Genomic DNA, 26,684 nt, shown 5'->3' on the forward strand with positions numbered 1-26,684 from the left:
GGTCTAAATGATCACAAGAACGGTGAGCAAAAATCCCAGAACCACACGGGGGGACCTAGTGAATGACCTGCAGAGAGCTGGGACCAAAGTAACAAAGCCTACCATTAGTAACACACTACGCCGCCAGGGCCTCAAATCCTGCAATGCCAGACGTGTCCCCCTGCTTAAGCCAGTACATGTCCAGGCCCGTCTGAAGTTTGCTAGAGAGCATTTGGATGATCCAGAAGAAGATTGGGAGAATGTCATATGGTCAGATGAAACCAAAATATAACTTTTTGGTAAAACTCGTCGTGTTTGGAGGACAACGAATGCTGAGTTGCATACCAGCAACAGTGTGTGAAAACCTTGTGAAGACTTACAGAAAACGTTTGATCTCTGTCATTGCCAAAAAAGGGTATGTAACAAAGTATTGAGAAACTTTTGTTATTGACCAAATACTTATTTTCCACCATAATTTGCAAATAAATTAATTAAAAATCCTACAATGTGATTTTCTGGATTTTTTTTCTCATTTTGTTTGTCATAGTTGAAGTGTACCTATGATGAAAATTACAGGCCTCTCATCTTTTTAAGTGGGAGAACTTGCACAATTGGTGGCTGACTAAATACTTTTTTGCCCCACTGTATATATATATTATTATGTGTATACAGTACATACACTGACAAATGTATTTTATATTGAAATGGGCTATCCTCTCTGACTTTCATATCAACATCTCTCTCACAATTTACAAAATAGGTCTTCTACTGTACACACCCAAAAGTAGTGTTGGGTGATGTCTCAAAACTGTTGTGTTACATGTTGGGTTGTTGTGTGAATAATTGTTTGTTTTGAAGTTGTTTGATAGAAAACCAACGGGTTTGGTTGCCTGCTACCTGATTATTTTGTGTTATCTTTGTCTTAGATAAAAAGTAAGATATGATGCTAATACTTCTCACACAGTATCTTTAGCATGATTTGTTTTTTATTTATTTATCCAAACTTATCGCTATAATATTGAATTGTGGTTATCAAAATACAGTATTGCCTTTCATATTCCTTTATCATTACGTTACACTAAAATACATTTGATTTATTGTTTAAAGATATTATATCTGTTCATGGGGCTGAGTTTACAATGCATTGCATCATGTGTGCAGTGTGCTATTCTTACTGTCATGCAAAATTAAACACTACTCATTTGTCCCGTAGGTCATTCACTCCTTGGTCAAGGCTTACACTCTTAGAATAAAGGGTTCCAAAATTGTTCTTCGGCTGTCCCCATAGAACCATCTGTGAAAAAGGTCCTACATGGAACCAGAAAGGGTTCTACCTGGAACCAAAAAGGGTCATTCAAAGGGTTCTCCTATACTCCCAGTCGGTATTAGATAGAATGTCGCAGCCTCGCCCCACCTGTGGGGAAAACAACCTGTGGTTACCTAGGTTACCCTATTGGGCTCACAGAAAAAAATCTAGACTTTTTCAAACACAATTTTTTGTCTGCTTGTTTTAGTCAGTTACAAACTGACATTTAAGAAAAGTACGATATGTCTAAATATGACTTTTCAACATTGCCTGCTCCCGAGCGTTCTTACTACTTAGAAAAATGTACTGTTGTAGGGCTTCCCTCGTGACCTTTTGCAGCCACTTGAGTGAGTGCTACTGTACCTAGCTACCGACCGGAACATTAAGCTAGCCAAGACCAACAACACAAACAAACAGCTACATACAACTACAAGTAGTGAGTGGCGTTACGAATGAAATATACTAAACAAGATGCCTTTACCTGTGATTAAACGTTTTCCACACAGATAACTAGCTACGTGCAGCTTCTTGGACACCAGCTGCCCACAAATTTCTACTCTTCCACATTGAATAGCCTGAAGCCACAGGGCGCTTCTCGCAGGCTCTATTTCCCAACTTGGAAGCATTGTGAACCGTAGGTTGGGATTTTTTGACCGGGTTACATGTTCATTGAACAACACAGCAGCTTTTCAGCATGTTTTGTTCGTTCTTTTAGGTTCTAAGTAGCATCATTTTTTCTAAGAGTGCACAGTATGAACGGTTTCAAGGCTACAGCTGCATGACATTGACTATCATATATGTATTTCACGGCACACCCTAACCTTGAAATATTATCTGACTAGATGGTTTCCCGAAGACAATAACACACACATCTTGTCAGAATGTCAAGTTCTGTTGCTGTTGCTAAGGAATTAAACACATGGGGTAAAAACATAATTTGTATGTAAAAATATTTATTGTAAAGTTTGTGTACAGATGGATTCAGGCACAACGACCCAACATAAACAGTAGTAATATCCATACTACTATTATTGAAATGTTAAAGAATAGTATATTTTCTCTGGACAAACTTCCAAAATGTTTGGAAATAATACTGTACATAGCATTAAATTCAATTGAATATATATTTAAAGTACAGTGATGTAAGGAACATACTAAATATTGTAACATTGGAAAACTACAAACAATACAAATATGTTTTAGACCCTGTTAAATAAATTACAATAAATAATGTAATTTTGTACATAGTCTTGGAAGAATATGACATTACGGGCCACATAAGACTAACATAAGTGTAATCTTCCAAATAAAATAGTACATATCAGAATCATCACTCCACAGTAACTTGAATTGTTTACAATGAACCTATTTTTGCTCTCAGAATCCATGGATGATGGATGATGTTGGGTATTTTTGTTTGTTTAACCATTGAAAAGGACACTAGGAATGTCACGAATTGAGCATGACAACTGTTATTTTCTTACTTCCTTTGAAAACAGTATCGCTTCTATTTCAGAATGTACCACTAGCACATTGTATCTAATGGCTCGGCAAAAGGAAAAAGTTTGTTCCAACTCTTTTTTTGTCCTTGCCTGGTCTTGTCCCGAAGAACTCAAGCACAGTGGCATTTGCTGACAATCAAGTCATTGAAGGGTGTGAGCTTCAACTTTCCCCGACTGTCGTAGTGCATAAGGACCATAGGTTCATAGGCTGCCGGCACACAACAGGGCCGAGGTGTTGCTCCCTTGTTGATGTGATGAAGGCGAGACTTCACCTGCGCGTGCATGCTAGCTGGCTTGTAGTTGTGGGGGCAGGAGCCGTCACAGAAGTGCATGTTGTAACCATCGGGGGCAACGACCCAGTCTGACCAGCCAATCTCCTTGAAGGACACGTTGACAGACTTTCGGCAGCAGCGACCGTCTTCATCGCAGTTGTCTTCTTTGTTGGAGCGAGTCCGTCTCCTTCTGCCTGCTGATCTAGGCTCTACAAGGTCTACCTCCAGGACCATCTGAGGGGTCCTCTTGGGATCAGTACCCTCTTCGATGGCCAGTCCTACTTCCACAACCAGAGAGGAGCCGTCCATCCTCCCTCTCCACTTTTCAACAACAGTTCTGATGTCCAAAGTCAAATCTCCCGTTCTTGTAGCGACCGTCTGAACAAGGGTCTCTGTGTGAATCAATAGAGAAGAGTTCAGCGGTTTCGTCTCATAGATCTTAACATGAACCTCTTCACTAATCGTGGGCTCGGCAGCTTTCGAGCCATCCAACAATTGTCTGTAGAGCTTCAGCTCAGCCCAGGCCAAAGTGAGATCCTTCCTGATGTTTGGGTTTTTGTGGAAGACAGCTCTGTACCAAAGCACATCTGATGTGTGTTCCTCATCAGTCCGAAGCACTTTGAAAGGCTCCACTGAAAGAGGTGAAAAGAAGGTTGTTAGACAAATGCTCAGCTTCTTGAAATTACTGTCATCACCTCAATAGGCTGTGCTTTTAAGAGTTATAATGGATCTGTCTTTACAGCCTCAAAAAATTGCTAAATTACATAAAAATTATTTACAAATTAGAATGGTTCATTATTATATACTTTGGAGATGAGGTACAGTTGAAGTCGGAAGTTTACATACACCTTAGCCAAATACATTTAAACTCAATTTTTCACAATTGCTGACATTTAATCTTAGTAAAAATTCCCTGTTATCGGTCAGTTAGGATCACCACTTTGTTTTAAGAATGTGAAATGTCAGAATAATAGTAGAGTGATTTATTTCAGCTTTTATTTCTTTCATCACATTCCCAGTGGGTCAGAAGTTTACATACACTCAATTAGTATTTGGTAGCTTGCCTTTAAATTGTTTAACTTGGGTCAAATGTTTCGGGAAGCCTTCCACAAGCTTCCCACAATAAGTTGGGTGCATTTTGGCCCATTCCTCCTGACAGAGCTGGTCTAACTGAGTCATGTTTGTAGGCCTTGCTCACACACAATTTTCAGTTCTGCCCACAAATGTTCTATGGGATTGAGGTCAGGGCTTTGTGATGGCCACTCCAATACCTTGACTTTGTTGTCCTTAAGCCATTTTGTCACAACTTTGGAAGTATGCTTGGGGTCATTGTCCATTTGGAAGACCCATTTACGACCAAGCTTTAACTTCCTGACTGATGTCTTAAGATGTTTCTTCAATATATCCACATCATTTTCTTTCCTCATGATGCCATCTATTTTGGGAAGTGCACCAGTCCCTCCTGCAGCAAAGCACCCCCACAACATGATGCTGCCACCCCCGTGCAGGGTGGGATGGTGTTCTTTGGCTTGCAAGCCTCCCCCTTTTTCCTACAAACATAACGATGGTCATTATGGTCAAACAGTTATATTTTTATTTCATCAGACCAGAGGACGTTTCTCCAAAACGTACAATCTTTGTCCCCATGTGCAGTTGCAAACCGTAGTCTGGATTTTGTATGGCGGTTTTGGAGCAGTGGCTTCTTCCTTGCTGAGCGGCCTATCAGGTGATGTCTATATACGACTTGTTTTACTGTGGATATAAATACTTTGAACTTGTTTCCTCCAGCATCTTCACAAAGTCCTTTGCTGTTGTTCTGGGATTGATTTGCACTTTTCGCACCAAAGTACATTCATCTCTAGGAGACAGAACATGTCTCTTTCCTGAACGGTATGACGGCTGCGTGGTCCCATGGTGTTTATACTTGCGTACTATTGTTTGTACAGATGAACATAGTACCTTCAAGCGTTTGGAAATTGCTCCCAAGGATGAACCAGACTTGTGGAGGTTGACAATTTTTGTTCTGAGGTCTTTGCTAATTTCTTTTGATTTTCCCATGATGCCAAGCAAAGAGTCACTGATTTTGAAGGTAGGCCTTGAAATGCATCCACAGGTACACCTCCGATTGACTCAAATTATGTCAATTAACCTTTCAGAAGCTTCTAAAGCCATGACATCATTATCTGGAATTTTCCAAGCTGTTAAAAGGCACAGTCAACGTAGTGTATGTAAACTTCTGACCCACTGGAATTTTGATACAGTGAAATAATCTGTCTGTAAACAATTGTTGGAAAAATTACTTGTGTCATGCACAAAGTAGATGTCCTAACCGACTTGCCAAAACTATAGTTTGTTAACAAGAAATTTGTGGAGTGGTTGAAAAACGGCCGGCCGCCCAACAACCTGCCCGCTTGACCCTATTCCCTCCTCTCTTCTCCAGACCATTTCCGGAGACCTTCTCCCTTACCTCACCTCGCTCATCAACTCATCCCTGACCGCTGGCTACGTCCCTTCTGTCTTCAAGAGAGCGAGAGTTGCACCCCTTCTGAAAAAACCTACACTCGATCCCTCCGATGTCAACAACTACAGACCAGTATCCCTTCTTTCTTTTCTCTCCAAAACTCTTGAACGTGCCGTCCTTGGCCAGCTCTCCCGCTATCTCTCTCAGAATGACCTTCTTGATCCAAATCAGTCAGGTTTCAAGACTAGTCATTCAACTGAGACTGCTCTTCTCTGTATCACGGAGGCCCTCCGCACTGCTAAAGCTAACTCTCTCCCTCTGCTCTCATCCTTCTAGACCTATCGGCTGCCTTCGATACTGTGAACCATCAGATCCTCCCCTCCACCCTCTCCGAGTTGGGCATCTCCGGCGCGGCCCACGCTTGGATTGCGTCCTACCTGACAGGTCGCTCCTACCAGGTGGCGTGGCGAGAATCTGTCTCCTCACCACACGCTCTCACCACTGGCGTCCCCAGGGCTCTGTTCTAGGCCCTCTCCTATTCTCGCTATACACCAAGTCACTTGGCTCTGTCATAACCTCACATGGTCTCTCCTATCATTGCTATGCAGACGACACACAATTAATCTTCTCCTTTCCCCTTCTGATGACCAGGTGGCGAATCGCATCTCTGCATGTCTGGCAGACATATCAGTGTGGATGACGGATCACCACCTCAAGCTGAACCTCGGCAAGACGGAGCTGCTCTTCCTCCCGGGGAAGGACTGCCCGTTCCATGATCTCGCCATCACGGTTGACAACTCCATTGTGTCCTCCTCCCAGAGCGCTAAGAACCTTGGCGTGATCCTGGACAACACCCTGTCGTTCTCAACTAACATCAAGGCGGTGGCCCGTTCTTGTAGGTTCATGCTCTACAACATCCGCAGAGTACGACCCTGCCTCACACAGGAAGCAGCGCAGGTCCTAATCCAGGCACTTGTCATCTCCCGTCTGGATTACTGCAACTCGCTGTTGGCTGGGCTCCCTGCCTGTGCCATTAAACCCCTACAACTCATCCAGAACGCCGCAGCCCGTCTGGTGTTCAACCTTCCCAAGTTCTCTCACGTCACCCCGCTCCTCCGCTCTCTCCACTGGCTTCCAGTTGAAGCTCGCATCCGCTACAAGACCATGGTGCTTGCCTACGGAGCTGTGAGGGGAACGGCACCTCAGTACCTCCAGGCTCTGATCAGGCCCTACACCCAAACAAGGGCACTGCGTTCATCCACCTCTGGCCTGCTCGCCTCCCTACCACTGAGGAAGTACAGTTCCCGCGCAGCCCAGTCAAAACTGTTCGCTGCTCTGGCCCCCAATGGTGGAACAAACTCCCTCACGACGCCAGGACAGCGGAGTCAATCACCACCTTCCGGAGACACCTGAAACCCCACCTCTTTCAGGAATACCTAGGATAGGATAAAGTAATCCTTCTCACCCCCCCTTAAAAGATTTAGATGCACTATTGTAAAGTGGCTGTTCCACTGGATGTTCCACTGTTCCACTGGATGTCTTAAGGTGAACGCACCAATTTGTAAGTCGCTCTGGATAAGAGCGTCTGCTAAATGACTTAAATGTAAATGTAAAAACGAGTTTTAATGACTCCAACCTATGTGTATGTAAACGTCCGACTTCAACTGTAATTAATATCTGCTCTCGGAATTACTATCAAGCCTTTGCTAAGTCCAAATGCTAATGTTAATGGCAGGCTTTTGTTGGAGTGAACACAAAAACAAAGCACTAAGACTAAATTGTATGACTCACTCATTCTCACGAGATAGGGTTTGAGAGAACATTGACAGGTACATTAACATTACACCAAAAGAAATGTGTTTGAAGGCTTTTCATTTGTTTTGTCATAAAAGCGCATTTGAATTATTCTTGTTAAAGACACAACCGTGCGAGAACGTTGATTGGGACACACCTTTGACAAAGCCCAAACCATTGGCGAGTTAGACCTTTTCAATAGGTTATAAATACACCATGCGTAAAGGCAAAATTCCATGCAGTCAGATCTAAATCTAGAATGTCAACAGTCAGGTCCTTGTGGTTAAAACCAGTACAGTAGCTATGTGTCTTTAAATAAGGTCTCACCTGTGGCTGGGAGAAGCAGGGTGGATGTCCTCCAAGGGGAATGCCGGGATTCCCCCCCCTGACTGGAGTTCCCTGTCAGCTGCCTCAGTGTTTCCCTGTAGAGCTGATGCATCCTCCTCAGCTCCTCCTCTGAAGCCAATTCCCTGGGCCTGGGCTCCTTCTCCATCCCCACGGAGCTCAAGATGCCTGTCTTCACTGCCTCCAGGAGCAGGGCCCTCTGGCTCTCCTCCTGCCCCAGGTGGGGTGTACTGTCTTTGGCCAGGCGGGGCCGGCCCTCCCCCTGATGGAGGCTGGAGAGGAGGGCCACCCAAGAGAAGAGAAAACGCAGTGCGACTGAGCTAGGCATGGTTGGTTTGTTCTCAGAGGTGCACCCTGTCTGGGGTTGTCAATGTTATGAATGAAATTCCAGACATGCTTTCATTTATACAGCTCCTGCATGGCCACACCTCTCCTTGATGTCAGGTGAGCACTCTTCATTATGTAGAGGATTATGTAGCATGCATTATCTATCATGTTCCACAAGGTGGGAAAGCACGCTTTGTATAGTACTCCTTAGAAGAAATTAATATAATTCATGTCTGAAAACAGTTGAACCTTTCATGTATTGATTGAGTTCAATGGATTGTTTCCATACAAAATACTGCATATAACCATGTATAATCCCGCTCATATTAGTGGTATCAATATGTGTTGTAAATACAATAAGTTATCATGATATGAGCTATGACTAAGCCTAAGCTATGACTTTCACTAAAGCAGAGCCACCGTAAAATGTGTGGTGAGACAGTGTTTGCCTCAGTACTTTTCAAACTGCCATAACACTTCCAAAGCAGCAGCACGAACCAGACCAGCTACTTCTCAGCACATTTTTGCCTTCCAGGGACCACATTTTGCTGCTCTGTCCCAGTCTACCATGGAAGACAATATGCAGAAAAGTAGTGCTATTTGTATTTGAGCAATATGATTGGCCTTTTGTTCATTAAAGCACCACTACGCTCCAGCGAGTCACAACCTCTCGAGCTACGTTTACATGCGAGCCTGTCCTGAGCAAAATGAAGCGCCCATCAATCTAGTCGCTGAGCTTATTTATTTTAGGGAAAGTAATTTACCAAAGTAAAACTAGCAATAGGCTGGTTACTGTTTATAGTCTGCAAAAAGAAACCTACAAAAATACACTGTAGCATTTGTCTTGGCAGGCCTACTGCAGTCAGGTTGATTAAGCAATAAGGCCCGGGGGGTGTGGTATATCGCCATTATACCGCGTCTAAGAGCTGTTCTTATGCACGACGCAGCGCGACTGGATACAGCCATTAGCCATGGCATATTGGTGATATATCACACCCCCCCGGGCCTTATTGCTTAATCAACCTGACTGCAGTAGGCCTGCCAAAACAAATGCTACAGTGTTTTTTTGTAGGTAAAAATAAATGTTTTGTCATACCAATCAGCATTAAGGCCTCGAACCACCCAGTTTATAATATCTCTTTTGGAATGCAATTGTCTTAAAAGGGCAGTGTCCTAATCTTCTCAAAATTATAAACATTTATGCAATTAATACAGTGCAATTCTAAAGAATGGAGTAATGACTTACATTGCTAAATTATATTACAACAGCTTTTTAATACATATCATCATAACCAAATATAGCCTGCATGACCCCAATGCATTTAAAAACTACATCATCTGGGCCAGTAGAAATTCTGTTCTGGCCAGTAGATTTTTGGCTAACTGGCCCGCTTGAGCCAGTGAGAAAAGTTAAAGTTGGAACCTGTTATAGCCTACGAATGGGACCCAGAGTTTTGATTGATCAGTTCAATTTTTTATTTTTTATTTAACTTTGGCAAGCCAGTTAAGGTCAACTTATTATTTACAATGACAACCTACACCAGCAAAACCTGGACGACACTGGGCCAATTGTGCGCCGCCCTATGGGACTCCCAATCACAGCCAGTTGTGATACAGCCTGGATTTGAACCAGGCTGCGCCACTCGGGAGATCGGGAAAAACTCCAGGCCCCATAAAAGACACATACGAATTTTGCAACCTCTGCACCAAAGGCATTGTGATGATATAGAATTAACCTACTCAGGCATAATTTGATCAAGGAAATTACATACACGACTACTGTATATCATGTCAGCATTAATTATTGTGGATCCCTATCATGTAATATTCTAATTGACTCTTTCCCCATGTCGTCATGACCACTCTGTTAGCCTTACCAGAAAAATGGAGTGTCACAGCATTTGACCACATATTACAGATACTGTAGTGTTTGTTGTGGACAACACTTGTACTGTAAATAGACAGTAGATTCTTTTCATTTATGGTGGGTGGATCTCTTTTCTCCAGACGATGTGGAAGTCAGTCAGACTTCTTTAACCAGTATCAGCGCAGGATCAGTACATTGTGTGTTTATGGTGGCGTCCCCACCCTATGACGTGTCTCCAAGTGTGACTGACATTCTCTCCACTGTGGCAGCTTTTCTCTTTTTCGGGTTTATAAAGCAGTCACAGTGGACTTCAAATAGACACACAATGTATGCTTGAAGCATATGGACCTTTCATACCTTGTAATTGAAGCAGGGCCAGCCCTATACTTTAATGACATAAGCGGTTGTGTTTGGTCAGCCCCTAGGTGGCCCCTGACCAAATAAACAAATATTTTAGATGTTTTGTTTTCTGGGAAACCAAGTGGAATTAGAATTTTAGAATACACAAGGTGCAATTTCAAAATGTGGTTGTGCATCAGCAGTTTTTCTGTTATGTCAGTCACTCAATTAGCCCATATCTGCTAACATTTTGTAGATTGCTAAGTTAGTCTAGCCAGCTATCTAACTTGTAGTAATCAAGGCCAAATTACTGATGGGGCCCTGACCTCCAGGGAGCCCACATTGATTTTGTTAGTCACTCTTACAGTACTCGGATATGTTTCTCTCCGGCATCAAGAGGGGGGCCACAAATGTTTTGCCCGCGAGATGGGGGGCCCCGACCAAACCTCACTTAGGGCCCACAAAAGGGTAGGGCCAGCCTTGAATGGAGGGTGCTATGTGTACTGTACTGTAAGTTAAGCCTCCTGCAATTCATTATTTTATTTCTGTCCATAAAAGCGGTTTTAAATCAGGAAAGGTGTTTAGAACGTTTTTGAAGAGGATAACCTAGAGAATGGATATGGTTGTGGAAAAATGATTATCATAATACAATGTTTTTTCTTGTACAAGCAGAGAATGGCTTATATGAAAAAGCCATACATTCAATGTCATCAAATTGTATGTGACTAGGCCTAGTTTATTGAAGTAAGTGTCATTAACATTAACCACATTTCTGACCATATTGCTTAATTGGAGTGTGTAAATTTCCAATCTATGAGTCACTGACATGATTAAACAATCATGTGCAATGTGAATTCGACCTTGGGGCTAAAAGTGTGTGAAAGGTGACCAAGTATGAATCATCGACAGACCGACAGTGACATTCACTTTCTCATGTCAGAGTGAGCAAACAGAACAGGATATTGAGTAATCAGCCTTAGACCCACTGTCAGCATTACAAAGGGAAGGTGTTATTTTTGAGACTGGAAGGCATAGAGAGCTGCCACTCCCAATTACGATCACATTCTGGATTCCACAAGGACAATGGCTCGTTTGAACTGACAGTGCTGTATAGTCTATATGGGTGACCACTCATTCTTTACTTCATTTTCTATGACATCTAACTAATGGAATCGGTGGACATTGAGCTTGCTTGGCAAATGTATTTCGAAGGTGTATTCTGGAGTAGCTTGAATTGTTTTATGTATCAATGTTTTATTACAATCATTTTATAACAATTGTTTGTATAACAATATTTTAATACAACGTAGCAATGTCAGTGGAGACAAGCAAGGAGGTCACATTGGGTCAATTCTGTTCCTTGAGATTAAATGAATGCCATAGATTTCAATTACATTTCAATTAAGTTTTCAATTAATTAATAATTTCATTTTGTGAATAACCACAAACGGAATAGAATAATTTTCATTATGAGCACTTGTCATCTCTCAAATAGATTGTTACATTTTTTGGTTTAGCTAGCTAGCAATTTTTTTGCCATATTAGAATTGACATGAAATCAGTCAAAACACCTCAAAACAAGACATGGTATCAAGAACAAGATTAAACTAGCTGAAATGAGCCACACGATTCCCCATGTGGAATTTTCTTGTCATTCTTTCAAGCAATCTGGCCATCCAGAATCACAACAATACATGGACTTCTGCCACATAGAAGCATGCACATTGTTTTCGTAACGTTGTCAGGTAAACAATCTACAAAGAAGGCCCTGAGTGTTCCTGACTGTGACCCAGGGCAAACAACTGCCCTCTCTCATTGAACCCACAAAGTTCGAGGCCGATCACGGTACTGCAGGCATTGCTTGCAGAAAACAGTTTTCTCCATATACATTTCAAATTTTGTTACAGCCTTATTCCAAAATGGTTTAAAAAATGTTTTGCCCTCATCAATCTACACACAATACCCCATCATGACAAAGCAAAAACAGGGTTTTAGAAATTGTTGCTAATGTATTAAACATAAAAACTGAAATGTCACATTGACATAACTATTCAAACCCTTTACTCAGTACTTGGTTGAAGCACCTTTGGCAGCGATTACAGCCTTGAGTCTTCTTCAGTATGACGCTACAAGCTTGGCACATCTGTATTTGTGGAGTTTCTCCCATTCTTCTCTGCAGATCCTCTCAAGCTCGGTCAGGTTGGATGGGAAGTGTTGCTGCACAGCTATTTTCAGGTCTCTCCAGAGATGTTCAAGTCCGGGCTCTGGCTGGGCCACTCAAGGACATTCAGAGACTTGTCCCGAAGCCACTCCTGCATTTTCTTGGCTGTGTGTTTAAGGTCGTTGTCCTGAGGTGAACCTTTGCCCCAGTCTGATATCCTGAGCGCTCTGGAGCAGGTTTTCATCAACAATCTCTCTGTACTTTGCTCTGTTCATCTTTCCCTCGATCCTGACTAGTCTTCCAATCCCTGCAGCTGAAATACATCCCCACAGCATGATGGTGCCACCACCATGCTTCACCATAGGGATGGTGCCAGGTTTCCACCAGATGTGGCCCTTGGCATTCAGGCCAAAGAGTTGAATCTTGGTTTCATCAGACCAGAGAATCTTGTTTCTCATGTTCTGAAAGTCTTTAAGTGCCTTTTGGCTCACTCTACCATAAAGGCCTGTTTGGTGGAGTGCTGCAGGGATGGTTGTCCTTCTAGAAGGTTCTCCCACCTCCACAGAGGAACTCTAGAGCTCTGTCAGAGTGACCATCACCTCCCTGATTCTCCCCTGATTGCTTAGTTTGTCTGGGCGGCCAGCTCTAAATCAAATCAAATCCCATTTTATTTGTCACATACACATGGTTAGCAGATGTTAATGCGAGTGTAGCGAAATGCCTGTGGTTCTAGTTCCGACAGTGCAGTAATATCTAACAATAATATCTAAAAGTAATATCTAAGTAATCTAACAATTCCCCAACAACTACCTAATACACACAAATCTAAAGGGGTGAATGAGAATATGTACATGTAAGTATATGGATGAGCGAAGGTGCAATAGATAATATAAAATACAGTACTATATATACACATGTAATGTAAGATCTGTAAACATTATTAAAGTGGAATTATTTAGAGTGCATTGTATAAAGTGACTAGTGATCCATTTATTAAAGTGGCCAATGATTGGGTCTCAATGTAGGCAGCAGCCTCTCTGAGATAGTGATTGCTGTTTAGCAGTCTGATGGCCTTGAGATAGAAGCTGTTTTTCAGTCTCTCGGTCCCAGGTTTGATGCACCTGTACTGACCTCACCTTCTGGAAGATAGCGGTGTGAACAGGCAGTGGCTCAGGTGGTTGATGTCCTTGATGATCTTTTTGGCCTTCCTGTGACATTGGGTGCTGTAGGTGTCATGAAGGACAGGTCGTTTGCCCCCGGTAATGCATTGTGCAGACCGCACCACCCTCTGGAGAGCCTTGCGGTTGAGGGTGGTGCAGTTGCCATACCAGCCCGACAGGATGCTCTCGATTGTGCATCTGTAAAAGTTTGTCAGGGTTTTGGGTGACAAGTCAAATTTTTCAGCCTCCTGATTTTGAAGAGGCGCTGTTGCGCTTTCTTCACCACACTGTTTGTGTAAGTGGACCATTTCAGTTTGTCTGTGACGTGTATGCCAAGGAACTTAAAACTTTCCTCCTTCTCCACTGCTGTCGCTTCAATGTGGATAGGGGGGTGCTCCCTCCGCTGTTTCCTGAAGTCCACAATCATCTCCTGTGTTGTTGACGTTGAGTGAGATGTTGTTTTCCTGACACCACATTCCAAGTGACATCACCTCCTCCCTGTAGGCTGTCTCGTCGTTGTTGGTAATCAAGCCCACTACTGTTGTGTCGTCTGCAAACTCTATGATTGAGTTGGAGGTGTGCATGGCCATGCAGTCGTGGGTGAACAGGGAGTACAGGAGGGTGCTGAGCAAGCACCCTTTTGAGGCCCCAGTGTTGAGGATCAGCGAAGTGGAGATGTTGTTTCCTACCTTCACCACCTGGGGGAAGCCCGACAGAAAGTCCAGGACCCAATTGCACAGGGTAGGGTTGAGACCCAGGGCCTCCAGCTTGATGATGAGCTTGGAGGTTACTATGGTGTTGAATGCTGAGCTGTAGTCAATGAACAGCATTCTTACATAGGTATTCCTTTGGTCCAGGTGGGATAGGGCAGTGTGCAATGTGATGGCGATTGCGTCGTCTGTGGACCTGTTGGGGCGGTATGCAAACTGAAGTGGGTCTAGGGTGGCCGGTAAGGTGGAGTTGATATGATCCTTGACTAGTCTCTCAAAACACTTCATGATGACAGAAGTGAGTGCTGCAGGGCGAAAATCATTTAATGAAGTTATCTTTGCCTTCTTGCGAACAGGAACAATGGTAGCCATCTTGAAGCATGTGGGGACAACAGACTGGGATAGTGAGAGTTGAATATGTCCGTAAACACACCAGCCAGCTGGTCTGCGCATGCTTTGAGGACGCGGCTAGGGATGCCGTCTGGGCCAGCAGCCTTGCGAGGGTTAACACGTATAAATGTTTTACTCACGTCAGGTCCTTTTTAGTGGGCTGCGACGGTGGCACTGTATTATCCTCAAAGCGGGCAAAGAAGGTGTTTAGTTTGTCTGGAAGCGTGACGTCGGTGATCGTGACGTGGCTGGATTTATTTTTGTAGTCCGTTATTTCCTGTAGACCCTGCCACATACGTCTCGTGTCTGAGCCGTTGAATTGCTACTCCACTTTGTCCCTGTACTGGCATTTCGCTTGTTTGATTGCCTTGGGGAGGGAATAGCTACACTGTTTATATTCAGACATATTCCCAGTCCTCTTTCCATGGTTAAATGTGATGGATCGCTCTTTCAGTTTTGCCATCCATCCACGGAAGAGTCTTGGTGGTTCCAAACTTCTTCCATTTAAGAATGATGGAGGCCACTGTGTTCTTGGGGACCTTCAATGCTGCATACATTTTTTGGTACCCTTCCCCAGATCTGAGCCTTGACACAATCCTGTCTTGGAGCTCTATAGACAATTCCTTCGACCTCATGGCTTGTTTTATTATTTGACATGCACTGTCAACTGTGGGACCTTACCTAGACAGGTGTGTGCCTTTCCAAGTCATGTCCAATCAATTGAATTTAACACAGGTCAAGTTGTAGAAACATTTCAAGGTTCATCAATGGAAACAGGATGCACCTGAGCTCAATTTTGAGTCTCATAGCAAATGGTCTGAATAAGAATTTCTTATTTACATTTTTTTACATTTGCAAATATTTCTAAAATCTGTTTTCACTTTGTCATTATGGGGTTTTGTGTGTAGATTGCGGAGAATTTTTTATTTAATCAATTTTAGAATAAAGCTGTACCGTAACAAAATGTGGAAAAAGTCAAGGGGTCTGAATACTTTCCGAAGGCACTCTGTCCTTGAACCAATTATTTTAAAATCCCACACAGAAGAAATTACAAGGATAATTTAATAGCTAATGGCAGCCTGCCGTATCCAGGTCGGCCTTCAATTTGAAATACTCAATGAGAGGGGGCAGCACTGAGCTAGCCTGCAACGTCACATCCTGGAGTAGCTCAAACTTCACATGTTACGTCTACATAAATCTCCCACACGAGACGCTATCTTAACCGACTTCCTTGGCTTCACATGCGCTATTCAGTCTTCACATAAGAATGACGGATGTCACGTGATGGTTGGCTTTGTCCATTAATAGTGTATATAGAGTCATTGGTGTGACCTGACCGGAAAAACTCTGAGCCCTACTTATATACGGTGGGGCAAAAAAGTATTTAGTCAGCCACCAATTGTGCAAGTTCTCCCACTTAAAAAGATGAGAGAGGCCTGTCATTTTCATCATAGGTACACTTCAACTATGACAGACAAAACCCCAGTCCACCTGGCCGTGCTGCTGCTCCAGTTTCAACTGTTCTGCCTTATTATTATTCGACCATGCTGGTCATTTATGAACATTTGAACATCTTGGCCATGTTCTGTTATAATCTCCACCCGGCACAGCCAGAAGAGGACTGGCCACCCCACATATGCTCTCTCTAATTCTCTCTTTCTTTCTCTCTCTCGGAGGACCTGAGCCCTAGGACCGTGCCCCAGGACTACCTGACATGATGACTCCTTGCTGTCCCCAGTCCACCTGACCGTGCTGCTGCTCCAGTTTCAACTGTTCTGCCTTATTCGACCATGCTGGTCATTTATGAACATTTGAACATCTTGGCCATGTTCTGTTATAATCTCCACCCGGCACAGCCAGAAGAGGACTGGCCACCCCACATAGCCTGGTTCCTCTCTAGGTTTCTTCCTAGGTTTTGGCCTTTCTAGGGAGTTTTTCCTAGCCACCGTGCTTCTACACCTGCATTGCTTGCTGTTTGGGGTTTTAGGCAGGGTTTCTGTACAGCACTTTGAGATATCAGCTGATGTACGAAGGGCTATATAAATACATTTGATTTGATTTGATTTGGATTTGATTTGAAAATGAGGGGAAAAATCCAGAAAATCACATTGTAGGATTTTTTATTTATTTATTTGCAAATTATGGTGGAAAATAAGTATTTGGTCAATAACAAAAGTTTATCTCAATACTTTGTTATATACCCTTTGTTGGCAATGACAGAGGTCAAACGTTTTCTGTAAGTCTTCACAAGGTTTTCACACACTGTTGCTGGTATTTTGGCCCATTCCTCCATGCAGATCTCCTCTAGAGCAGTGCTGTTTTGGTGGCTGTTGCTGGGCAACACGGACTTTCAACTCCCTCCAAAGATTTTCTATGGGGTTGAGATCTGGAGACTGGCTAGGCCACTCCAGGACCTTGAAATGCTTCTTATGAAGCCACTCCTTCTTTGCCCAGGCGGTGTGTTTGGGATCATTGTCATGCTGAAAGACCCAGCCACATTTCATCTTCAATGCTCTTGCTGATGGAAGGAGGTTTTCACTCAAAATCTCACGATACATGGCCCCATTCATTCTTTCCTTTACACGGATCAGTCGTCCTGGTCCCTTTGCAGAAAAATAGCCCCAAAGCATGATGTTTCCACCCCCATGCTTCACAGTAGGTATGGTGTTCTTTGGATGCAACTCAGCATTCTTTGTCCTCCAAACACGACGAGTTGAGTTTTTACCAAAAAGCTATATTTTGGTTTCATCTGACCATATGACATTCTCCCAATCTTCTTCTGGATCATCCAAATGCTCTCTAGCAAACCTCAGACGGGCCTGGACATGTACTGGCTTAAGCAGGGGGACACGTCTGACACTGCAGGATTTGAGTCCCTGGCGGCGTAGTGTGTTACTGATGGTATGCTTTGTTACTTTGGTCCCAGCTCTGTGCAGGTCATTCACTAGGTCCCTCTGTGTGGTTCTGGGATTTTTGCTCACCGTTCTTGTGATCATTTTGACCCAACGGGGTGAGATCTTGCGTGGAGCCCCAGATCGAGGGAGATTGTCAGTGGTCTTGTATGTCTTCCATTTCCTAATAATTGCTCCCACAGTTGATTTCTTCAAACCAAGCTGCTTACCTATTGCAGATTCAGTCTTCCCAGCCTGGTGCAGGTCTACAATTTTGTTTCTGGTGTCCTTTGACAGCTCTTTGGTCTTGGCCATAGTGGAGTGTGACTGTTTGAGGTTGTGGACAGGTGTCTATTATACTGATAACAAGTTCAAACAGGTGCCATTAATACAGGTAACGAGTGGAGGACAGAGGAGCCTCTTAAAGAAGAAGTTACAGGTCTCTGAGAGCCAGAAATCTTGCTTGTTTGTAGGTGACCAAATACTTATTTTCCACCATAATTTGCAAATAAATTCATAAAAAATCCTACAATGTGATTTTCTGGATTTCTTTTCTCATTTTGTCTGTCATAGTTGAAGTGTACCTATGATGAAAATTACAGGCCTCTCTCATCATTTTAAGTGGGATAACTTGCACAATTGGTGGCTGACTAAATTATTTTTTGCCCCACTGTAACATTAAAATGCATATATCAAGGTCATCAAAGTTGACCCCATGCCATACTATATCATCTTTTGTTTAGATGAGTCATTCAATTCCTACTGTATGAAGATGTGAGATGGACTTCGGTAGAAATGCATGGTTTGCTTGCTATGCTAACGTACAGTGTCATAGCAGCTTCATGGTCCATTCACAAAGACCAGTCTAATGCTTGTGTGTGTGTAAGCTGTGTGGCGTCCCATCAGGAGGCAGTGTGTAAACATCATCCTCTCTCTCCCACACACATGGGCAGATTGCCAAGGAGGCAGGATGTGGTTGAAGCTATCAGTGAAGGAGTCTAAGGCAGGACATGCTGTAGAATGGCATGTCTCCCTCTAGTGGCAATGAGAATATAATCCAGTCCATAGTAGAGTTCACCGGTAAGTGTTCTATAAAAGTGTATCCTTATGCATCTATGATCAGTTTAGCCTCCCCAAATCCCAACCTTCACCATTAGGAGAGAAACTGCAAAACTGGCCTTAGGTCAGTGTTTAGGGGCATTTTCATTTTACACCAGAAGCGTGGGGCTGAATTGATTTTAGTTGCTATTGATAGCGTAACATGTAGCCTACAGCGTATGTGATCAAGCATAACAGTGTAGGTCATTAAGATTGGAAGATAAACTTGTCATCTGTAGATGTATAGCAAGAAAAATTGGGATATTTTTGGACAGACTATAGCTGGGTGATATTCATTTGGAATTCAAAGTATTTAATTGTGCTTAGAAATGATTGAAACTTAGCAGATCTGTAGCAAACCTCAGGTGTGTACTGTATGTCATTGTTGTCTCCCTACTGAACATGCATCAGTGGCTTCATTCTGTTGGACAACCAACCCGGTTTACTTCCCATAGGGCTCCAGTCAAAAGTAGTACCTTATATAGGCAACAGGGTGCCATTTGGGACGGAGACCTCATGTACTTTCAGTCTCCTCTGTTGCTATGGCAGTGGAAGAAGAGTAGAGGAGGTGGTGGTGAGAGAAAAAGACAGAAACTTTCCTACGACATTTTCATGCCTGAATAGTTCTAACAAGTACTGATCATTTACAATTGACCCGCCTTGCATCCCAATGCAAAGGGCATGCTGGCAAGGTTGCTCTTTGCCTAGAGTGGCAGATTGACGAGGGCGGCATTTTCTGAACTAAACTTACCAAGATGCACCTCCAACAGCACCTCACATAATTATGCCCCAAAACGCTGAACACCTCTCTCACCTAGTGGCATATGGGCTATTAATAAGGTGAGCACTGATGCCGCCCCATGATAATGTTACTTTCCCAAGCAAGAAACAGGAAATGATCGCTCAAACAGAAGGGGAAACTTAACAAAGAGTCATTAACTACCTAAATGAAACAGGTGGTGTTCTAGGAGGGGTACTGAAAGACACTCACGGGGGTGTCCACTGAACAACAACTGGCACCTAAAAGACACCCACCATGAGCGCACACTAAATTTGCCCAAGAACAGGCAAAAAAATAAAAACCCACACCAAACTTAAAGACAGGAAACAAACTGAAGAGTGGAGCAAAAGAAAACAGGGAAGATCAGATAAAGGATAGTTAAAATATTAATAATCAACCAGGGAGTGTCAACCAAAGGTGTTAACCCTCCAAATATTTAAAGACCACTGGAGCACTGGGCCAGCCGCTCTTAAATATCACCTGTCGGCACAGATAAAACACCTTCTGAGTAGCGAGATGACAAGCTAGCACAGCTGTAATACATACTGACGATGTGACACCAATCGGTGTGGTCCGATGCATAAACCTCAATAGTCGAGTAGTGTCTTTGATATGAGACCATTTTCTTTTAAAAGTCTCCCACGGGGTGCTTGCTTAACATTGTTATCGTCACTCTGTAGGAGCACAGCCCCTGCTCCTACTTCGCTGGCATCAGTGTACAAAGCAAAAGGATGACAGAAATCTGGAGCAGCTAGCACTGGTGCAGAGAGCAAAAGGGTCTTTGTCTTCGCAAAAGTCTCCTGACAGTCGGGGCTCTTTTGGAGAAACACTTTCAGACTGGTCAAATCTGCAAGTGGTGCAACAACCTGGGCAAAGTTCTTGCAAAAAGCCTGGTAGTAACCAGCCATTCTCATATGGAGAATGCTGGTACCGGGAGGTTATTGATGACCTCAACTTTTTCCTGGACCGGTCAGACTTTCCTGTACCCCACCACCTTCCCGAGATATTTCACTGTTGCTTGGGAAATTTTGCTCTTTGACAGGTTAACTGTCAAGTTGGCAGCTGCGAAACGCTCGAAAAGACTCCTAATTAACCACCACATTGTACAAATATGCCTCAGAACATTCCAAACTCCGTAGCATGATGTGCATGAGCCTTTAAAATGTGTCTCTGGCATTTTGTAACCGAACGGAAGACGATGGTGGGAAAACAAACCATCAGCAGTGACAAAAGCAGACAGCTCTTTGGTACGCTCAGTTAGAGGGGCCTGCCAATATTCCTTCAGCAGATCGAACTTGCTAACATAGTTAGCAGTGCCAACACGGTCCAGTCAATCATCGAACCCGGGCAAAGGGTACGAGTTCAACTTAGTAACAGCATTGAGTTTCCGGAAAAATCATTAACAAAAAATGTAACGCAATGAAAATAATGATTGTGCCTTTTTTTTAAAGACCTAGGCCATGCTGTTGGTTCATTGATTGTGCAGGGTGGCTTACAGTTAGCCTACAATTATAGTTCATTTGTATTTGATTTTGAATAGCAATAGGGCATTTTTTCTATTTTCATTATTAAAAGGCTGACATATTACCTTAATAAGCCATAGAATATCTCACCACTGTGCGATTCCATCTCCTCCTCTCTCTCCTCAATTCAAGCGCGCAGAGAGAGGGGCTGTCAACAGTTTAATGAAATATGTTTCATTGTGAAAACATGTTACCGTTGATGTTCCCGAACAGATTTCACTTGGTATCCCAAATTAAGTACTGGGTACTTGCAGGGAACAGGGTTGGAGAGCCCATGGCATAGAGTTTGGTCGGAATATAACCTGGCCATTCGTTATTTGAGTGCATATGTCTGACCTTTATTTTTTCCACTGCCCCTTTTCCTGTCCATTTGAATATGAGCCATTCTAAATTGAAACAAATTTGACATATTAGTAAAGACAAGATTACAATTGATAATAGTCTGATGGGTGAAAATATGATCACTTGATGAGAGAACAACATGTGCAAGGAACCGAGCACAAGCTTTTTTGTGACTTTCTCAAATCTATCATGCACCGCCTGCAACCGCAGGGCTCTCCAGAGGGTGGTGTGGTCTGCCCAACACATCACCGGGGGCACACTGCTTGTCCTCCAGGACACCTACAGCACCCGATGTCACAGGAAGGTCAAAAAGATCATAAAAGACATCAACCACCCGAGCCACGGCTTTTTCACTCCACTATCATCCAGAAGGCGAGGTCGGTACAGGTGCATCAAAGCTGGGACTGAGAGACTGAAAAACAGTTTTTTATGTCAAGGCCATCAGACTGTTAAATAGCCATCACTGGCCGGCCTCCAACCAGTACTCTGCCCTGAACTTAATCACTGTCACTAGCCGACTACCACCCGGTTACTCTACCATGCATCTTAGAGACTGCTGCCCTACGTACATAGACTTTGAACACTGGTAGCTTTAATAATGGAACACTGGTCACTTTAATAATGATTAGGTATTGTTTTTCTCATTTCATATAGATATACGGTATTCTAGTCAAGGCTATTCTATTCAACTTTTGCTGTATACAGTGCCTTGCGAAAGTATACGGCCCCCTTGAACTTTGCGACCTTTTGCCACATTTCAGGCTTCAAACATAAAGATATAAAACTGTATTTTTTTGTGAAGAATCAACAACAAGTGGGACACAATCATGAAGTGGAACGACATTTATTGGATATTTCTAACTTTTTTTAACAAATCAAAAACTGAAAAATTGGGTGTGCAAAATGATTCAGCCCCCTTAAGTTAATACTTTGTAGCGCCACCTTTTGCTGCGATTACAGCTGTAAGTCGCTTGGGGTATGTCTCTATCAGTTTTGCACATCGAGAGACTGAAATTTTTTCCCATTCCTCCTTGCAAAACAGCTCGAGCTCAGTGAGGTTGGATGGAGAGCATTTGTGAACAGCAGTTTTCAGTTCTTTCCACAGGTTCTCGATTGGATTCAGGTCTGGACTTTGACTTGGCCATTCTAACACCTGGATATGTTTATTTTTGAACCATTCCATTGTAGATTTTGCTTTATGTTTTGGATTATTGTCTTGTTGGAAGACAAATCTCCGTCCCAGTCTCAGGTCTTTTGCAGACTCCATCAGGTTTTCTTCCAGAATGGTCCTGTATTTGGCTCCATCCATCTTCCCATCAATTTTAACCATCTTCCCTGTCCCTGCTGAAGAAAAGCAGGCCCAAACCATGATGCTGCCACCACCCTGTTTGACAGTGGGGATGGTGTGTTCAGGGTGATGAGCTGTGTTGCTTTTATGCCAAACATAACGTTTTGCATTGTTGCCAAAAAGTTCAATTTTGGTTTCATCTGACCAGAGCACCTTCTTCCACATGTTTGGTTTGTCTCCCAGGTGGCTTGTGGCAAACTTTAAACGACACTTTTTATGGATATCTTTAAGAAATGGCTTTCTTCTTGCCACTCTTCCATAAAGGCCAGATTTGTGCAATATACGACTGATTGTTGTCCTATGGACAGAGTCTCCCACCTCAGCTGTAGATCTCTGCAGTTCATCCAGAGTGATCATAGGCCTCTTGGCTGCATCTCTGATCAGTCTTCTCCTTGTATGAGCTGAAAGTTTAGAGGGACGGCCAGGTCTTGGTAGATTTGCAGTGGTCTGATACTCCTTCCATTTCAATATTATTGCTTGCACAGTGCTCCTTGGGATGTTTAAAGCTTGGGAAATCTTTTTGTATCCAAATCCGGCTTTAAACTTCTTCACAACAGTATCTCGGACCTGCCTGGTGTGTTTCTTGTTCTTCATGATGCTCTCTGCGCTTTTAACGGACCTCTGAGACTATCACAGTGCAGGTGCATTTATACGGAGACTTGATTACACACAGGTGGATTGTATTTATCATCATTAGTCATTTAGGTCAACATTGGATCATTCAGAGATCCTCACTGAACTTCTGGAGAGAGTTTGCTGCACTGAAAGTAAAAGGGGCTGACTAATTTTGCACGCCCAATTTTTCAGTTTTTGATTTGTTAAAAAAGTTTGAAATATCCAATAAATGTGGTTCCACTTCATGATTGTGTCCCACTTGTTGTTGATTCTTCACAAAAAAATACAGTTTTATATCTTTATGTTTGAAGCCTGAAATGTGGCAAAAGGTCGCAAAGTTCAAGGGGGCCGAATACTTTCGCAAGGCACTGTATATGCTATTCTACCCCACTTATTCTACAGATATCCTAAATATTCTACAGATATACTAAATATTCTATCCACATACTGTCCATAATGTCTATACATCCTATCCCATTTATATTTAAATATATATATATATATATATCTGATGGACTCACTAAACACAAATGCTTCGCTTGTAAAATATGTCTTAGTGTTGGAGTGTGTCCCTGGCTATCCTTAAAAAAACTAAATAATGCAATTGTCCCGTCTGGTTTGCTTAATATGAGGAATGTGAAGTGATTAATACTTTTACTTTTGACACTTAAGTATATTTAAAACCAAACTCATTTATACTTTCACTCAAGTAGTATTTTACTGGGTGACTTTTACTTGAGTCATTTTCTATTAAGGCATCTTTAATTTTCCTCAAGTATGAAAATTGGGTACTTTTTCCACCACTGCAGGTGTGTGTACTGATGATGGCCTGAGGCTGGAGCGTTTCGTTTGAATTTTTAGATTGTTTTAATAAACATCATTATTTTGCATTTCAAGCCTCAGTTTTTGGACGTATTACTTTTTTGGTGTGTTCCTTGTTCTTCATGATGCTCTCTGCGCTTTTACTTCCACTTTTCTTATTTTGACTCCGCAGCTACACTATTCAATAAGGACCTTTAAAAGAGCGTAGATGGCATCTTATTACAAACACTATTATTGCACACAGTGAGTCCATGCAACTTGTGTGACTTGTTAAGCAACTTTTTAGTTCTGAAGTTCTTTAGGCTTGCCATATCAAAGGGGTTGAATACTTATTGACTCGACATTTCAGTTTGTCATATTTAATTAATTTGTAAAACATTCAAAAAACATTCCACTTTGACATTATGTAGGCCAGTGACCAAAAACTTGAATCTGTAACGACCCTGCGCGGAAATCGACTCTGCCACACGAGCATGCTTTTGCGGCACAGACGATAGCACGCCGAACCACGGGCTCGAAGGTCGAGGGTTCGAGACCTGCTCCCTGCTGTTTCATTACATTGGTGTCAGAAGTGATCGGACCTTGCATCCACGACAGTGCGTGTGCTTGGCCGGTGAGCGCGTTCCTGTAAAACGTAGAATAGCAAGCTAGTGCGAGGACGCGCTCTTTGAAAGGAGGGAGTAGTGTAACGACCCTGGGTTCATAAGCATGGAAATCGACTCTACCACTAGTTTTATGAGAATCTTTACTCCTTAGATAACAGTTTGAGTGACTCTAAGGATATCCTTGATTCTACAGAGAATGTTGTGTAGTGAAGAATTCAAACGGTCTGGATCTCCATTATGGACCAATATGGGGTTGCTCCATCCATTAAAAAAATTACACATCTCCAGGTTGTGATGGATTAACCTCTGAATTTTACAGAACCTCTGATGAAATTGCAATTTTACTTGAACCCTTTAAGGAGGCTATAAAGAATGGAGTACTACCTTCCTCTCAGAAGCAAGGGGTTATTACTCTTATACCTAAAACACACAAGGATCTCTTAATTATTGATAATTGGCGTCCAATCACACTCTTAAATAACGGCTACAAAATTATAGCCTCAATCTTTGTAGAAAGGTTTATGTCGTGCTTGAATGATCTGATTGATGAATGTCAATCAGGGTTTTTGAAAGGGTGCCATATATCTAACAATCTGAGGCTGGTGCTAGATTTGGTTGAGTATTGTGATCTATTGGAGAACTTCCCTGTTATCTGGTTTTGTAACATATCTGAAAAAGGTACTGTAACCAACCTCGGTGTAAAGATCACCAAAAATCTTAAGGTTGTGAATGATCTTAATTTGAATCCTGTAACTGAGTATATAAAAAATAAAATAAGTCTTCAAAGGAGGTTGCTTTTATCCAAAGTTGAGGCGCTATCTTATGCATCCCATCTTTTTTCATCTATTGACATTACCAAATCCACTTGCTGTACCTTAGATAGGCTATTATACCACTTCTTATGGAAAAACAAGCCACAGATCAATGAAAGACATGTTATCACCAACACGATTTGTGTTGGCGGTCTAAATGTCTTAGATTTCACTCTCTAATCAAAAGTCAACTGGATTAAAAGGTACATAAAAATCCTCATAGGTTCTGGAATATTGTACCTCATTTAGTGTTTTTTACTATAATGTCCCTATATTGAGGGTAAACTTCCTGTGAAATTGGCGGCTTTTCACCAGCAGGCTTTTTAATGTGCTGGGCTTTTCTGTATAAACACAACTTTTCACTTCATAAATGTTTTATATGGAATAATGGGTCGATATTGCATAGAAACAAGATCTTACTTTACCGGAATTGGTTCTCAAAAAACATTGTCCTAATAGCACAATTGGTAAGTATTAGTGGGAATCAATTCAATGGCGCCGGAGGAGGTGGGTGTCAATTTACGGGCTCCTAACTAATTGTGCTATTAGGACTATTGTGTGTGTTTTTTCATGTTATTTGTTACTTATTTTGTACGTAATGTTTCTGCCACCGTCTCTTATGACCGAAAAGAGCTTCTGGATATCAGAACAGCGATTACTCACCTGGAACTGGACAAAGATTTTTTCTTTAAGGAGTCAGAAGCCAAGGATTGACTTCAGACACGAGACAAGGCCCAAATCCCCATCATTCGCATAAAGAAGAAACTGAGATTTAAGCAACATAGGTCAGGTTGCCTTTTAAGAATTTGACGGCAAGTCGGTAACACGCTTCTACCATCCGTCCTATTAGCCAACGTGCAATCATTGGATAATAAATGGATTAGCTCTGATGAAGACTATCCTACCAACGGGACATTAAAACTGTAATATCTTACGTTTCACCGAGTTGTGGCTGAATGACAACATGGATAACATACAGCTGGCTGGGTTTTCTGTGCATCGGCAAGATAGAACAGCTGCCTCCAGTAAGACAATGGGTGTCGGTCTTTGGTCTATTTGTCAATAACAGCTGGTGCATGAAATCTAATATTTAGGAAGTCTTGAGGTTTTGCTCACCTGAGGTAGAGTATCTCATGGTAAGCTGTAGACCACACTATTTACCAAGAGAGTTTTCATCTATATTTTTTGTAGTTGTCTATTTACCACCACAAACCGATGCTGGCACTAAGACCGC

The 26,684-nt window shown here is 42.5% G+C and overlaps 1 protein-coding gene across 1 annotated transcript; it reads right to left on the reverse strand.

Annotated features, from left to right (window-relative positions):
- Positions 1 to 2,265: 2,265 nt before the first annotated feature.
- LOC115113903 (inhibin beta C chain-like) lies at positions 2,266 to 8,069 on the reverse strand. Its single transcript, XM_029641847.2, has 2 exons — positions 7,642 to 8,069; positions 2,266 to 3,691 (listed from the first exon to the last, which is right to left on the reverse strand). Exons 1-2 carry the CDS (start codon positions 7,985 to 7,987, stop codon positions 2,898 to 2,900), a joined length of 1,140 nt encoding a protein of 379 aa, XP_029497707.1. The 5' UTR covers positions 7,988 to 8,069; the 3' UTR covers positions 2,266 to 2,897.
- Positions 8,070 to 26,684: the final 18,615 nt, after the last annotated feature.

The sequence above is a fragment of the Oncorhynchus nerka genome, linkage group LG9b (assembly GCF_034236695.1).
Source record: "Oncorhynchus nerka isolate Pitt River linkage group LG9b, Oner_Uvic_2.0, whole genome shotgun sequence".
Taxonomy (NCBI): domain Eukaryota; kingdom Metazoa; phylum Chordata; class Actinopteri; order Salmoniformes; family Salmonidae; genus Oncorhynchus; species Oncorhynchus nerka.

What these genes read in the sequence shown, in the direction of transcription:
- LOC115113903 (XM_029641847.2), bottom strand. Translation starts at nt 7,987, where the DNA reads ATGCCTAGCTCAGTCGCACTGCGTTTTCTCTTCTCTTGGGTGGCCCTC. An exon ending in CCTGCTTCTCCCAGCCACAG is followed by an intron (nt 3,692 to 7,641) that starts GTGAGACCTTAT and finishes CACCTCTTTCAG; the next exon opens with TGGAGCCTTTCAAAGTGCTT.